The 17,688-nt window shown below is 39.3% G+C and overlaps 1 protein-coding gene across 1 annotated transcript in view; it reads right to left on the minus strand.

The window, feature by feature from the left end:
• LOC149298353 (suppressor of tumorigenicity 7 protein homolog) overlaps window positions 1–17,688 on the minus strand; it is a 71,821-nt gene that overhangs the window by 23,322 nt on the left and 30,811 nt on the right. The window contains exons 10-11 of the mRNA XM_089487504.1: window positions 16,309–16,381; window positions 9,345–9,447 (exon numbers count right to left, since the gene is read on the minus strand). Of these exons, the coding sequence (XP_089343630.1) occupies window positions 9,345–9,447; window positions 16,309–16,381 (176 nt within the window). The remainder of the gene's footprint in view (window positions 1–9,344; window positions 9,448–16,308; window positions 16,382–17,688) is intronic.

Genomic DNA, 17,688 nt, shown 5'->3' on the forward strand with positions numbered 1-17,688 from the left:
AACAGTAATGCAATGGTTGGTAACCACTGATAATAAATATAAAATTATACACACAGGAGGCCATGTCCATACAAGTGCCATTTCGGCAAGGTGTTTCCCACCAACATAGCTCTAGCAGGATAATCTACCATAACATATGTTCCTGGTGATAACTGCCTTTATTATCACACAATAACAACAGGTTCTGCATACAGCAGCATACAGTTTTCACACAAAATGACTTTGTATAGAGACGTTTAAATGGTGAATGTTTTAAATACTTTCAGGGTTAGATTATTTAGAAAGTTTCAAGAGCGAGATACCACCACATCATGGGCCTTTTTAAGTGAGTGGACCTCGCGATTTTGTATGGAAATAGTGGAGAGATGGTTCTCTTCTACAGGTTAGTCTATGCAATGTATGTATATAGAGATTACTAATTCACACTGTAAAAAAAAACAACCCAAAGGTTTATTACGCATGAGACTTGATTGAAAGCTGCATGACTTTTAACCTTTCGACTCGATGTGAATAGTTAAGATAGTCTTCTTTAATCTCCTGGTTTTAGATTTTAACATCTAAATTCTTAAAAGTTTTTATGTGGTAGGCTCCTTGACGTTAAGAGATTATACCTGTACCTCCTTTGATCATTGTAGCTATTCATTGATCCGTCTTTTTTTTAACCAATCTCCTGACACTGCTCAGATACCTCAAATCATGAGATTATTTACTAATCTATCTCGGGGAATGAACTTTCTCCTTTACTTCAGTAACACTGATGAGGTTGGGTTCTGGTCAAGCAAAGCACGTTTGCTGCATGAGTGGTTTTCTGTATGCCTTCCCCAGGCCATCGTGCTGGAGGGTGATATGTTAGTTAATCTTCAGTAATCCTCTTTGTTTAACACACCAGTGATGGTCTGCATGGATCTCCTGTGGGAAAATGCCGCATGTATCCAAGAATGTTCACCACACACATTCTAGCCAGTTTGGACCTTCCAGTACAGCTGTGTCAGACAACCTTCTCACGCAAAATGATGCTGAAGTTGTGAGAAATCAACTGATGATAAAAGCTTGAGGTTGTTTTTTTTGACCGTAGACATTTGACCGTAAACATTCCATGACTGGTAAAGAATACTAGGGTGGCCCTAAAAAGATCAACTTTATAATGTTTAAATTGTAAATGCTCTGAATGATTTTGCTTGTACTTTATTCAACTATAATAGTTTTAGTTTATGCTAAAGAACACAAATGAACAGGAGATGGATGAAGAAGAAAAAAAATCATTATAGGGGTATCGTTGATGTCAAGTGTGAATAAGGTTAGGAGGAAAATACTAGCTTTCCTTATCCATATGAATACCGCCCACGTACCCAGTACTTTTTCAGTTATTATTAACAAACTAGTTGTACCGTTCCATTGCTTAGAACGGTGATGGGCTAGTGTACAAAGAAGGATCAGCTAAACAAAGTCACTTCAGAACAGGCCATGGGAAAAACAGGGGTTTATTTGGCATGATAGATTTCCTTTCAGGGGAGTCAGAGACAATAGTGTCCACTATAACGAGGAAATGCATGCTGGCTGTTAAAGAGGTTCCCTCATTGTTAGGTACAAACCAACACTTTGTATGATTTGTTAACTAAATTCCCATTCACAGGAAATGCAGGCCATTATTTATAGCAGAAGAGATGCACTCTTTTAATGGAAAGTCCCATTTATTGCTGCCAGCTAGACAGTTAAATGAAGCCATGGAGGCAAATAGTGGCTAATTTTACTAAATATACCATTTGATCTGCTACCGAACATCTAGATTCATCCAGGGGTTATTGACAAAAGGCTGAGCTAAACCAACATCAACCATAAGGGTTATGTTCTTTAAACCTACCGCAAGGGTAACTGCTCAGCTGGGGTCCAATACCTTGACTTCACTCTGGGCAAGTTAAGATAATGGTGTCATGTTCTGCAAATCATGAATTGCCAAGCACTCTATTACATGAGTTTGGTGGAGTTCCTATATTTATGCTAAAACATGCTTGGATCTCGATAAACTTCATAATGTGATAAAGTGTGAGAATTAGTACTTCAAGGACAGAAACTGACTTAAGTTCAAAGTTTGCTCTGTTGGACACAGAAACTAAGAACTTGGCTGCAAATATGAAGCATTTGACCCGTCTTGTCTGCCTGTTTTTCTCAAAACCATAATTAATCCTTGGCCTTGTCTCATATTTAGGAGCAATTTGCCTATCCTGTAAATTTTTAAACGCCCTTACTGTATTACAGAGATTTTAATGAGCGGGGAGGGAACCTAAGCCTTTATAAACACACAAAAGTTGATTGGCCATTTGTTTTTTGCAAATGAACCTTGGTTCTTCAGGTTCTTCCTTCGGACTACGTAAACTTCCCAACAGTTCTTCCAAATGTATGCTTCCACGTCTCAAGATGGAATATTGTCTTTGGTTAAAACAAAACAATTGTCCGCTAGATGTCACAGACTTTCAGAGGAAAGCATTAATTGGCGGCAGGATTTTTTACGACTATGTAAAAAGCTTTTAGTGAGTTTTATCATTAGACTGACAAAATACAAAATGTAAAACAAAATACCTGCTGGAGTACAAACTTTGTTACAGCATTTTTACTTAGCCTTTTTCACATCCAGCTAGACGAATAATTGGTAACAATACATAGCCTTTTGACATATGTGCACTGACATGCACACAGTGCTCTTAAAATAATGGTTAGGAGATGGGAATGCCTCCATAAAAGTTCAAAAGTTCAGGTTGCTTCTCATGATTTACAGCTAGATACTATGTTTTATGTGCAGAATTACTGTGCTTTTTCTCAATCCATGGAGTGCTGCAGATTCCTTTTGAAATTTTACAAATTTTATTGGATTTGAATGACTGGCGAGGTCATCTCATTTAATGCTAGAGGGCACCAAGGTGCCACCAAGGTTTAGAATATAACGTCTTTTGGTTCATCAGATCTTGATAAGCAAAAAAAAAAAGAAAAGATTGTAAACCCCAATGAACAAATCAAGTTTTCTCTGGTGGATCCACATGGGAGCAATTATGAAAACTAAATCTTAAAAGACAAATGAGATTTCTGAGATTTAATTGAAAATCCTTTACAGGCTACAGATAAGAGGCTTTGCCAACCTTTCACCTCTTAAGACCTCCAGTGTATTATTAAAGAAGCAGTGACCTTTGAAAAATAATGTCCACTTCTAAAGTTTAATTAGGAAGAACTGTAGGGTCATACTATGTATATACATTTCATACCAACTAGCAAACTAACTTTTCTCCCAACTTACCATCAAGCATTCTAAGGACATGACATGTTGTTCTGTACTGCTGGTCTAGAATACATACCAAAGTCAGTCGAAAGGGCAGAAGCAACTACAGATCCAGCACGTAAATGTCAGATTATAATATCTATTTAGGTTTTCCAAGACATAAAATGAGAAAGGTGAGCAAATACCCCAGTTTACACTTTGCAGACAATTTAGTTAAAAAAAGGGTATTACATTAGTACCGTATTGGCCCGAAAATAGGCCACACTTTTTTTCTATGACAGAGCACCGTTGTGACATAACCTTCCGGTGCTCCACATACAAGCTCCGGCGGAAGTGCCGGCAGTGTAGGTTGTCTACGCACATCACGCAAACATCCATCGGCTGCCCCGCTAGACACCAGGGAGTCTGGGGATGCATTGGTAAGTCGCATTGGTAATCATGGCATTTCTAGGGGGCATAAAGCATATCAGGGGGGGCAGAGTGTCATATCTAGGTGGCAGAATGGCATATCAGGGGCATAAAGCATATCAGGGGGGCAGAATGGCATATCAGGGGATATAAGGCATATCAGGGGGCAGAGTGGCATATCAGGGGGACAGAAAGCATATCTGGGGGGCAGAGTGGCATATATATAAGTAAGGTGCATTATGAATTAAGGGGGGGGACCTTAAAATGACTATTAGTTTTCCAAATTTCTGTTTGTATATAACCTATGCTGACTAACTGTGTAATAGATACCAAAAATGTTAAAATACATGTATTCCTGTTCATTAGAAAAAATGTATACATGTATACCAGTCCACTAATGTGTATTTTTTCTTTAAAATAGCACCAAACTTGGGTGCAGCCTATAATCGAGTTAAGACTCTTCCCCTTACTCCGCGGAGGAATAATCAATCTATTCCTGAGAACAAGAAGTTAGAAGAAAACTATCTGTTCTCTGGAAGACACTGTAAGAGATACCAATACTGTTCTCTCACTGCTTCGCTATCAAATAAAGATCTCACTCTTTCTTAAGATAGATTGAGATAGATTCTTCTCTTGAAGAAAGCAGCATCTAACTTCTAACGTCAATTTCCCATGATTCCCAGGAACCTAAATAACTTTGGCTTCTGGTGTATTAGACGAGACAACTGCAACCATCATCTGACCCCTCATATACAGAATTAGCAGACAGTATGAAATCATCATCAGTCGAACATTACTACTCCCACCACCTTAACATAAAAGAATGAGCCTTATACATTTACTGGAGACTATTCATAAAGAGGGAATTAGGATTAAAGTAGTTTAACACTATTTCAACCGATGGAATCCTCCTGCTGATTTGGCCACCAGAATGTCTAATTGTAAAAATCTACTAATGGATCCAACAGGTTCTATAATTAAAAAATATAACAATAATAATAATAATAGTGATGAAATTTAATCATTTGTAAAGTATTTGCATTTTGCAGGTCATTGCCTTTTCTAATTTTTTTGAAATGTTCATCCACATATATTATGGTAGCATAATTTTATACTCCTTTGCCTTGAATGACAACAGACAAAGACTATCTGTCTTAGATTGTCTACCGCAAAATTACCCTCCTCTTGATCATCGATGCAAACAAGCAATAATTTCTTCCAGCAGTTAGCTATTCCCCTTGTCTTATTAAAGTTGATGGGTAGACAAAAAGCAATGGGATACACACACACACACACACACACACACACACACAACCGTTCAAAAGTTCAGAGTCACTAAGAAATGTCCTTGGTTTTGGGGAAAAAAAGCACATTTTGTCCATTAAAATAAAATGGATCTGAAATACAGTGTAGACGTTGTTAATGCTGATTTTTAATGGAATATCTTCATTGGCGTATAGAGGCCCTTTATCATCACTCCTGTCTTCCAATGGCATGTTGCCTTAGAGAATCCAAGTTTAAGTTTAAAAGGCTAACTGATTGTTAGAAAACCCTTATGTTACACAGCTAGAAATGTCCTTGATTTCCATGAAAACAGCAAAGTGACTAAGTGAAACCTTTGAACGTTAGTGGGTGTGTATGTATGTGTAATATATATGCACTCACTGGCCTCTTTATTAGGTACACCTTGCTAGTACAGGGTTGGATCCCCTTTTTCCTTTAGAACTGCCTTCATTCTTCGTGGCATACTTTTTACAAGGTGCGGGAAACATTCCTCACAGATTTTAGTCCATATGGACGTGATGACATCACGCAATCTCCTGTTCCACCACATCCCAAAGGTGCTCTATTGGATTGAGATCTGGTGACAGTGGAGACCATTGGAGTACTCATTTTCATGTTCAAGAAACCAGTTTGAGATGATGTGAGCTTTGTGACATGGTGCATTATCAGAAGATGGGTACACTGTGCTCATTAAGTGATGGACATGGTCCAGCACCTTGTACAAAATATGCCATGAAGAATGAAGCCAGTCCAAGTCCGGGGTCCAACCAAGCAATGTGTAACTAATAAAGTGGCCAGTGAATGTACACACACATAAAACATAGCAGAGGTATTATTAAACTCTCATCTACATCCACCAGACAAACCAGAAGACTTACATTCCCCACAGAAATCATGAAGTGCTACCATCACTGCAAGTGATTCTGGGAAGGCATTTCCAAACAAGTTAACATAACACCATAATTTATATTATTTATATAAAATGTATAAAGATAAAAAGTCTTGTCGATACAGGATCAAAGTAACACTACAACGCAAGTTTAATGTAAATGGTGTATTGTAGTCCATTTTGCATACATATTACTGCATGCTAATTGGTGCATGTGTTCTTTGGCATTTTTAAATTACAGTTCTGTCTCGTTTTCCTCCCACCCCTGGAGACTGACCTTTTGGCAAGAGATTTGATATATATAAAGCTCAGTGTAACCTGTAGCCTTTTTACAATTTGCTGCCACACTATTTAAAATACACTCACATTTTCAACTTAAATCAAATCAAGGGTTAACCAAATTCACAAGTTTTTCAGCCGCATTAAGGAGAAGGGCAGGAGTCGCAGAGTTACGGCCCACACTACGCCTTGGGCATCAAGTTTCATCCTCATCCTCCCCAATCTGAGCCCGTCGACGAAAAGGCCACTCACAGCACCAAACCAGGCTGCACATCCGGCGCCCACCATACCAGTTCTCAAAGTTAATACCCTACTTGCTCCTCACATGAGGTGTCAGGGGAAGTTCCAGATAACAAAGTCAACTGGGGGGAAGGTTGCTGGTATAATATTATCGGATGACCAAGTTGGAGCAACCAACAAAGAGGTTCTTACTTAACATTGTACTATACTGTTTTTGATACAAGTTGTGAACCTAAAGCTTAGTACCGAAAAAAACACAAATAAAATGTGAGTTGACTCTGCAACTCTCCACTTTAGTTTAAAAGCCTCTATATGATCATTGTGACGCAATACTCTTTCCTAACCAAATCATTTGGTGAAACACTGACCCGCTCTACCTCTAGGTAACTGTATATGTGAAGATACCAAGAAACCCAGATTACATCTGTAGCAAACGTAGATCAATACAATGTTATTAGATAAATTACATTAACCTGAAGATTGCAATATTTGCATAACTTGCACCAGATCTTTAAAAACAATCGGTTGGTTTTCATTTCTGATTAGTCGGTATCCTAAAACTGGACCTTTAAACAGATCACGGCAATGACTGTACAAAAGTCAGGAGCTTTTAAACAGTAGTCATGCATTCGCAGAGTGAACCCTCTTTGTTAGTATTTATGCCAAAAATATACATTTCTCAACAAGTCTGGGCAGGGGAGAACATTTGGGCCAGGGAGGCAGACTTAAAATCCTCTGTCACTGTGGCCTTGAAATCCGAGAAGTTATTTTTAGCAGCCATAGGAGGGCCGGATCTGTTTGATGTGCATTATAAAGGAAATACAAAGTCTCCGTGCAGATTATGCTGGTCCACTTGACTCCGAAGCCATATATTACACATACACCAATAAGTACCCGTAGATTTACCATAAACAGGTGATGACCAGCAGACTGAAACAGGAAACATATATATATATATATATATATATATATATAGCGACATGAACAATGAGTTATATACACAAAGAGAAAATATATGATGACCGAGTTTTGATAACGATTTACGAAGTGGAATGCAGCATTGCCAAAACAATGAGATAAATCCTTTCCTTCACCATAAAACTTTTTTTTCTTTTCTGTTATTTCTGTGCAAAGGCTTGTTAGTTTATGGGAAAAGATGAGAGAAATGTAATCTCCATATTGTTCCTCTTTTATTTTATTTTTGTACCTTTGTTAAGATGTTCTGTCCGAATTAAGATTTGCTTTATATAGAAGTTAGACTAAATAAGCCACGTGCCAAGGAGAAATAATGATTATTTTAACTTTTTTTTTTTTTTTTAGATAAAGCACTGAATAAATGGAATTAAAAAGGTATTATCACAAGATACTTACTCCATCTGTTATTTGGAATTAAAAATATATACAAAAAAGTGTAACTTTTGATAAATGATTGTTAAAACAGATCTAGGGGAATAAGTCAAGGGACACCCAGAATTCATAAGGGGGAGTACACAAAGAGATTAAGCAGAATCATGGAACTATATATAGCTCATTTAAATGTGCAAAATATCCTTTTTCTATTTCCTTACTACTGCCTGCCTAAAAGAAGTCTAAGGTAGACATTTTTAAAGGACTGCCAGCATTCTGGACATAAACCCTATTAATCAGTGTATATGCAACTACCCTCAGATGGGTAGTAGGTACAGTGCCTTGCAAAAGTATTCACCCCCCTTGGCTTGTTACATATTTTGTTGCATTAGAACCTGGAATTAAAATGAATTTGTTGGGGGTTTGGAATTTTGTTGGTCATGTGATTTACACAACATACCTACAACTTTGAAGATGCAAAAAATTTTATTGTGAAATAAACAAGAAATAAAAAAAAAAAAATAAAAAAAAAACAGAAAACTTGAGCGTGCATTATAATTCACCCCTCCTCAAAGTCAATACTTTGTTGAGCCACCTTTTGCAGCAATTACAGTTGCAAGTCTATTGGGTTGTGTCTCTTTAAGCTTGGCACGACTAACCACTGGGATTTTTGCCCATTCTTTAAGGCAAAACTGCTCAAGCTCCTTCTAGTTGGATGGGCTCCGCTGGTGTATAGCAATGTTTCAGTCATATCATAGATTCTCAATTGGATTGACGGCTGGGCTTTGACTAGGCCATTCCACGACTTTTAAATGTTTCCCCTTAAACTACCTGAATGTTGCTTTAGCAACATGCTTAGGGTCATTGTCCTCTTAAACAGTCAACCTCCCTCCCAGTCTCAAATCTTCGGAAGACTGAAACAGGTTTCCCTCAAGAATTTCCTTGTATTTAGTGCTATTTATCATTCCTTCAATCCTGAAGAGTTTCTTAGTCCCCGCCAATGAAGAACATCCCCACAGCATGATGGTGTTCACGTGGTGATGAGAGGGGTTGGATTTGCGCCAGACATAGCCTTTTCCTTGATGGCCAAAAAGCTCAATTTTAGTCTCATCTGACCAGAGTACCTTCTTCTATGTTATCTAGTTATCTTCTATGTTCTTGTATGTTTGGGGAGTCTCCCACATGCATTTTGGTGAACAACAAACGTGTCTTTTTGGTCTAGCCCAAGTCCAGCTCTGTTGAGTTTACAGCTTAAAGTCGTCCTATGGACAGATACTCCAATTTCTGCTGTGGAGCTCTGCAGCACCTTCTGTTATCTTTGGTCTCTTTGTTGCCTCTCTGATTAATGCCCTCCTTGCTTGGTCTGTGTGCTTCACCAGTTTAATTCCATGTACCATTTACTAGGTAGCAAGGCTTTGTTGTTTTGTTTTTATTCTCTAATTTTCTTATCGATGTAGGATCTTCCTGATGCTGGGCTATATATCTTTCTTCTAGACATTATTATAATGTGCGGTGTTTTTTTTTGTAATGTAAATTTTTATTTCATTTTCAGTGTATATGAGATACCAAGGAGCACAGAAATCAAAACAGGGAAGAACTGATAATGTTGTGGGGTTTTTTTGAACGCACCTTGGGAACATGAGGATTGAATTCCACAGCTCGGTGAATGGCCTCCACTGCATTCATTTCAGCCGTACTGAGTCCTCTTCTGGAGGCTGTTTCTGGAGAAAACCTACAAAAAAAGCAGGTGTTCATATCAGCTTTCACCTACCCCAATACACAATTACAATACTTTTGGCCCTATCCCTCACATCATTAACCCCTTCAATCCCAGGGGTTTTTGGTACCTCAAAGCCCAGAGCAATTTTGCCATTTTTGGGGTATGTCGGTTTAGCGATGATTCTCTTTTCCTGTGAATAGTGTACCCATGTAAACTATATATTGTTTTTTCAAGGAGAGATAGAGCTTTCGTTTGATACTATAGTTGGATGATTAGCTGAAAATTTAGAATGAGAAATTTAGTAAAAACTAGCGAATATTAGAAAATTAAACAAATTTTTTTTTACATTTTCCCTCTGAATCCTCACAAAATTAGGTAAAGTGATGGAAAATCCCCTCCAAGTTTATCAATTCAGGTGTCCTGATTTCAGAAATACCTAATTTATATAGATTTTCCAGACTTTCCCAGCACCAGGGAGCATACTATAAGGTGTATAACGGGTTTGGGGGTTGTGAACGGGGGCAGAAGGGTTATACTGGCTAGATGTTATGCTAGGGCAATGGGAAGTAAGGTTTTTTAATAATTTTATTATCTTTTTTTATATATTTTTTTTTATTTTTAATTTTTTTACATTTTTTTTATTTTTTATATATTATTTTTACACAGAAATGGTTAGAGGTCCTCCTAGGGACCTCCTGAACATGCCAGTGATGTCACAATGAAATCACAGCTCACATTATAATTTTTTTTTGTGTTATATATATTATTATTTTAATGATTTATTTAATATTATTTTTTAAATGAATTAACTTTTTTTTTTTCTGCTTTTCTCTTTCAGGACGGGAGGGGGAGTGAGAGAGATGGTTTCTCACTCCCCTCCCCGCGATCCCCCTGCACCGATCACACTGTGATCTCTATGCAGGTCCTCACAGAGATCGCAGCGTCTCTGTGCCTCATCGGAGGGCAGGATATCCCCGCAGGGGATATCCTGTCCTCCGATGACCTTCCAGGTTGCGTCAGCAGGGACGTAACCCGGAAGGGAATGCCCGATCGCGCATTTGCAACTGCGCGATCGCGCGATCGGGCACTTTCAACCGTAACAGCTTACCGGCTTTCATGCCGGAAGCTGTTACGGGAGATCGGGCAGCAGAAAGCCGGCGATGCCGGCTTCTGCTGCCAGGGGGGAGTCCAGGCTGTCAAACGACAGCCTGGTCTCCCGTGCAGCGGCAGGGATGTGTCCCTGACGCTGCACGAAGGGCTGGACGTACCGGGACGTCCATAGGGGTTTCTTTGTGGGTGTTTTTTGGACGTCCCGGTACGTCTATAGGGGATTGAAGGGGTTAAAGCCCTTACAGTGTGCAGTCAGCCTCTCCTGTTTGTTTTTATTGCTAAATATTCCCTCCTGCCATCTTCACCTCACTACCTGAATTCTCAATCTCTATTAACAACACGATTAACTGCACTACTAGCCAGGCCGACGCCTTGTTAATTTTGACTCAACCTTTGAGTGACCTGCACTTTCCTCACCCAAGAAGTCACAAAAACTCTGGTTCATTCCCTTATCATCTCCCACCTCAATAACTGCACCCTTCTGGTTGGTATTCCTCTCGTCTTGACTCTCTCCTCTGCAATCCATCCATCCAATCCATCTTCCTTAAACAACATTCTTCTTCTGCTTCCCCATTTTGTATATCCCTGTACTGGCTCTCCTAAAGTTTTTTTAAAATCTTTACACCAGCACACAAAGTCATCCTGCTCCCTCATACATTTTAGCCCTCATAACAAAATATTGCCTTGCTCGATCTCTGCATCCTTCCCTTGGACTATGGCTTCCCTTGGCTCTCATCCTACGTCATCACTTGTATCTTTGCACACTTGCATGGCTTTGCTTGTGATCTCCCATATCCCCAGAACCCACTTCCCCTTAGTCTCCAGTTTTCACCCTGCTTCTCAGTATTTAAGGAAAACCTCAAAATGCATTTTTTCGGAGAAGCATACAGTCTTTTCTTATCTTACCTGCAACTAATACAACCCCACAGTCATCTACGTCCCTCCTTCTCTATACCTTATCTCTTTCTCTACACCCCATTCCCTGTACATTGTAAGCTAATGATCAGGGCCCTTTTTACCCAATGTATTGTTTGTCTCAGTCTGCCCAATCTGGTTTTATCATACCCTTTGAGTGTATGGACTGTAAGAAGCTCTGTATGAATCGTTGGCGCTTTATAAATAAAAGATAATTAACACGGTTTGATAATTTTTTTTCTCGATGTAGTGCTTATGTATTAGTTCAAGTGATTCGAAACAATTGCGTAGTTTATGTCGCTCTAGCAACATGCTACATTAGTTTGCGTCTGACTATAGAGGTCAGGAGACACGTCAATTGGACATGAGATCATATCTTCTGAACAATAATGTCCTGTCTGGAAAACATACATGCCATTATTTTGTGTGTTCAAGGAATTATCTGAGGCCCATTTAGGGGCATTTCAGAGGAGGCCTACATTTGTAAAACTAAAGACATAACAATGCAAAGGAAGGCCATGGGCCGTAGGTTTTGCTCATCTATATCCTGATAAGGAATTCCAGGGGTTTATCAGGAAAGATCTGGGTGCATGTAGATCTGTGTGTCGCGAGCTCTTTTCTATTAGTGTATATAAAAAGAACAAAAACTGTCTGCGCTTCTCACCCTAATAAAGTTGGCACCAAATATATAAACATAATATAAATGAGAGGTCTTGGTTATATGAATTGGCCAAAGCATAACTAAGCTCAGCCGCCACGTCAAGGCACACTCTCAATAGGGTGAGAACCTACTCTCACCTCCTACATAGTGGACACACAAAGCAGTTTATACTGCTACCAAAACCTTATTAATGTGTTGGGGGAGGTGCAATTAAACCTCCTCCCCATTAACCCCTGGACAGCAAGCTGCAACCAGACTGATGAGGAGCCAACAACCTCAAATATGTGCAAGCAGGAAAAATAAAAATTCAGAGCTTTTTGCTTCTCTTGTTCAGGGGCATAGTACTAATCGCTGAATTTATCAAAACCTGCAATTAGTACGAATATGAATGCACAGGTCTATTATATCACAATGAAAAACATCAGCTGGTATTTGTTATGATGTCTCAAATCTGCACTAATATACCGTATTTGCTTGATTATAAGACGACCCCCCAAATCTGAATATTAACTTAGGAAAAAAAGAAAAAGCCTGAATATAAGATGACCCTATAGGAAAAAAGTTTCACCAGTAAATGTTAATTCATCTAAACTATTTGTTTTTTAATAAAAGCTATGATTGAGAAAAATATTTTGGTTTTATTGCCTTCTATTTTCCAACCTGCCCCCCAGTTATGCACATCTGCCCCAGAAATGCCTTATACCCCCCTATATGCCACTGTGCCCCATGATATGCTTTTTAACCCTCTAATTGCCACTGTGCCCCATGATATGCCTTTTAACCCTATATGCCACTGTGCCCCATGATATGCCTTTTAACCCTATGTGCCACTCTGCCTCCAGAAATCCCTTATACCCCTATATGCCACTCTGGCAGTTAGAGGGTTAAAAGGCATATTATGGGGAAGAGTGGCATATAGAGAGGTTTAAGGCATTTAGGAGGCAGAGTGGCGTATAGAGGGTTAAAAAGGCATTTCTGGAGGCAGAGTGGCATTAAGGGGGTTAAAAGGCATTTCACAGAGCACTCTGCCTCCAGAAATGCCTTATGCCCCCCATTTAACACTCCCCCGCCCCCCCAAACTTACCGGTGCTTCTGACTTCCCTGTCATGTAGCCGGGGCAGCGTGTAGATCCCACGCACTTACGCTGCAGCCGGAAGGAGGCGTGGCTAGCAGCGGGGGTTGTCTGCGTCCATCGCGCAGACCTTCCCCGACTGTCAGAGATCAGAGTTCGCTGCACCGGTGGGGAACTCTGATCTCTGACAGCCGGGGAAGGTCTGCGCGATCGACGCAGACAACCTCCGCTGAGAGTCACACCTCCTTCCTGCTGCAGCGGAAGTTGTCTTCGCGAATCGCGTAGACATCTACACGCTGCCCCAGCTACACACCGGGGACCCAGAAGCACCGGTAAGTGGGGCGGGGGAGACAGGAGGATCCAGGTCCCCTACAGCTGCGGGGGATCTGGATCTTAGTCGTCTCATAGTCAGACCTATTTGAGCATTTGCTCTGAAAAAAAACCTCGTCTTATAATCGAGCAAATACGGTGTGTATATATATATATATATATATATATATATATATATATATATATATATATATATATACTGTGACTAATACTATTAATTATTAAGATATAGGACCATAGGTATAAAATCAGTAGTTTGTGTGTATATATGTGTGTGTATATATATATATATATATATATATATATATATATATATATATATATATAGTAAGAAATCAAAGTAACATAGATGAAGACGCTCCAAAACATACCCCAAAAAACCTGTGTGTATATGTGTAGATCCAGTAGCGTAGGTGTATATAATTATATATATATATATATATATATATATATACATACACATATATACACACACATATATACATACACAAGTACAACGTACATAAAATGGAGGTTACATTCAAGGTACATACGACCAAAGGGCGATCCAATAATCCATTTGTATAATATCAAGACTTTTGAGTTACGTTAAGGGTTGAGTGATATACACATAAATATATTCCGGCACATAAGACGACTGGGCGTATAAGACGACCCCCAACTTTTCCAGTTCAAATATAGAGTTTGGGCTATACTCGCCGTATAAGACTACCCCTCTACCCAGTACAACAACCAGCCAATCACGGCAAGCGATGTACCTTACCGGTGACTGGCTGGTTGTTATACAGACATATACATACATACACTGCCTTTACACACACATATATATCTACACATACTAACATATGTCCATGTCCATACATACACATTTATACACTGCCCTCACCACACACCCCTGCCTTTACACACACACACACATACATATATATATATATATATATATGATATATATATATAATATATATGGTATATATATATATATATATATATATATATACACACACCAGCTTACAAACACACAAATACCTACACTGCTCTTACACACACCTGACCATACACATACACTGACCATCTCACACCAACATATATACATACACTGCACTCACACCCCTTTCTCCCCATCTCTTATTTTTCTCATCTTCTATCTTCTTTCTTCCATCCAGTCGTCGGAGCGCGAGGTCTGTCATTTCAGACCTCTGTTTACTGCTCCCTCATCACTACGTGCCGGCAATTGATGCGGAGCGCCGGGACATGCCACCATCCCCACGCTCGGCATCAATCGCCGACGCGCAGTGATTAGGGAGCAGGGAAGCCGAGGGCTGAAGTGCCAGACCTCGAGCTCCCTAATGTTGGGCTAGTTAGAGGGAGGTCGTGATCTCCCCAACCAGCCCTGATCAGGGCTAGTTGGGTAGATGCACGATCTTGCACCTACCTCAGCGCGACCCTGAAGACCGGCCCAGGGGAGGCGGCTTCTCCACTCGCCCCTCCCCTAGAGATTCGTGGCTTTGTGGGGAATCTCCGGCTCGGTAAGTAAGTATACCCGGTGTATAAGACGATTATATGTAATAATAAAAATGTTTGACCACTTAGCGACTGCATAGTTTTCCACAGCAAAGATTGTTTCCAAGACACTAAAAAGTTGTGGTTTTACCTCCTTGACTTCACTATTCATTATAATTCCCATTTAATTTCTGCTGCAGGAAGAGTGAGTGAGTCCAGCCCTTAATACTACAGAAACTTGCCACGATTGACCTTTCATAATGTAGAATTCAGCTTGTTTTTACGGAAGCTTGTGTTCCTTTTCGAAGTCAAGAGACTATGTCACTATAGCGTGAGTATACGTGGGTTTGCAGCAGCAAAAAGTCCATCATCATGAATAGTGTAGCGGTGGAGTTGAAACCACAAATCCTCCCTTTAGTGAATAAACGCTACTGCCCCATCGTAAAATACATCAACACTGTTTTACAAAACAATGGAACAAGTGCTATGAATAGAAACCACATTAAATATCCTCATCTAAACAATGTCTCTATAATTATTTCGTCTTTATAACCACAAATAAAGCACAAGGGGAAAAAAGGAAAGGCTCGCCTCTATGGCTACGCAAACTAAAAAAGTATGGTTAACCTTGTCCTGCTTCTTTGGACACTTTTAGTTTTGAATAAGTCCATAATAATTAAGCTCCGTAGATTACTGTATTGGTCCCACCATGTGCAAGTGTCAACTCTAACTTCTCTTTCTACAAATTAAACAGCCTTGTATTAGCCATATGGGCTGGTGGAATGAAGAGGGACTCAATGTAGTATATCTACTGAAGAACATGGACAGTGTAGTCATCTAAGGAGAAACCAATTGGATGATCCAATTTAAGGGGAAAAAGGCTTAAAACCCTTGATTTTGGTGGACATCAACATTCAAAATAGGAGGACAAGGTAAGTGTACTTTAACTTTGCGTTACAAGGCCGAAGTTTGTAAGAGAATTCTAATGTTTGCACACAATAAGGCAATTTGTTTGTGACGCTTGCAATTGGATATTAAAAAGACCAAACTGTTCCAGAAACATTTGTAGACGGACACTTTTAATACGGTTTCTATTAATAGTGCTGGTTCCATTGTATTGTATTTCATCTGTGCTCAGGAGGGAGCTGTGTAGCAGCAGCTGTTTGCAGTGGAATATTTTCACTCTTTAGATATAAATATATATTTTGGATTTCATTTTTTTTTTTTTCATTTACAAATTTTTTGTAGCGTTATAGGTGACACTGTTTGCAGACAGCCTACCCACTTTTCAGAGACAGCTCTGGCTTTTAACAACGCTGCCGTGTAACATATTGTTGCCGATTTGGGAAGACTGATATCTGTAAGAAAGAAAAGAAGGACATTTGAAAAAAAAGGTTTTAAGCATAATCAAATAAAAGAACGGCGTGCGATATGAAATGTTATGGCATCCTAATTAAACCTAAATAAAACCTCCACGGGCCTTGCTATGTTATTATCAAAGTTGTTGAATTAAGTGAAGATGAATTACTTCCTATTATAGTGAGAACATTTTTTAAATATAATAAATGGGAAGATGCAACAAGAAAGGGGAAATATTAACAATTTTGTTGCTTAATTTCAGTAATCGATACAGCAATGTATGGTTTACATGCATTTCATGCTTTCATCCTTCAGTCTGGGTTCACAAGTCAACCCAACTTTGTCCAGGTATGGGGACTACACATTGGCCAGCTACAAAAACAAGGTCTTGCTTTAGAAAACCAAAAGTAAATACTAGCTAATCAATACAATAGCACCCATAGGCACTACTTTTGTGGTTTGTAAGACGGATCCCAAGCCAGACTCTCTAAAATCTACATTTTATATACATACATCCCAACTCCAGCTTACCTCTCACTGCTCCTGCAACTTGCTATCCAGCTGCTCACACACCGTTCGAGCAGCCTCTGTTTCAAAATGTAGATTTTAGAGAGTCTGGCTTGGGATCCGTTTTACAAACCACAAAAGTAGTGCCTATGGGTGCTATTGTATTGATTAGCTAGTGTTTTGTTTTGCCTTTCTAAAGCAAGACCTTGTTTTTGTAGCTGGCCAATGTGTAGTCCCCATACCTGGACAAAGAAGTCAACGTCAAGACTCAACATCCTACTTCGTTTTTGATAAAAGGTGAAATCTGCTTCTAACTGGTCTGGTTGTATTTGGTCCATATAGTGTCCACAATCCCTGGCCCACAAGTATCTGATTTCAGGAGCGTGATAAATATCTCAGTAATACGTTGCTGTGTATGTCTCTGGGCCAAGATAATGGAATATCCACAAGGATCTACATGATCACTCAAGATAACGATTTCCCTAAAACGAGTCACTAAATTTAAACATGCAAAAAAACGGAACGGGAGCTCTTCTACGGAGTCTAAAATACTCATTATTTTGAAGAAAAATAAAGCTTATAATACTCACAAGCACAGCTCAGGGAGGCAGTGGGCATTTCTGGGCCACCATAACTCATGTGCTTGAGAGTATTACTTGTTACTATTTTATGCTTGAAGAAAAACAAAGCTTACATTTTTTAAAGACCCCGTTCCATTTTTTTTTTAATATTTTGGAGGAGCTATGAAGGTTTCCGAATGGTAACGCACCACGAAATAGAGGAGGTGTGTGTGTTACAC

Source organism: Sceloporus occidentalis, unplaced genomic scaffold (genome assembly GCF_023333645.1).
Source record: "Sceloporus occidentalis isolate IW3139 unplaced genomic scaffold, rSceOcc1.0.p SCAF_33, whole genome shotgun sequence".
Taxonomy (NCBI): Eukaryota; Metazoa; Chordata; class Lepidosauria; order Squamata; family Phrynosomatidae; genus Sceloporus; species Sceloporus occidentalis.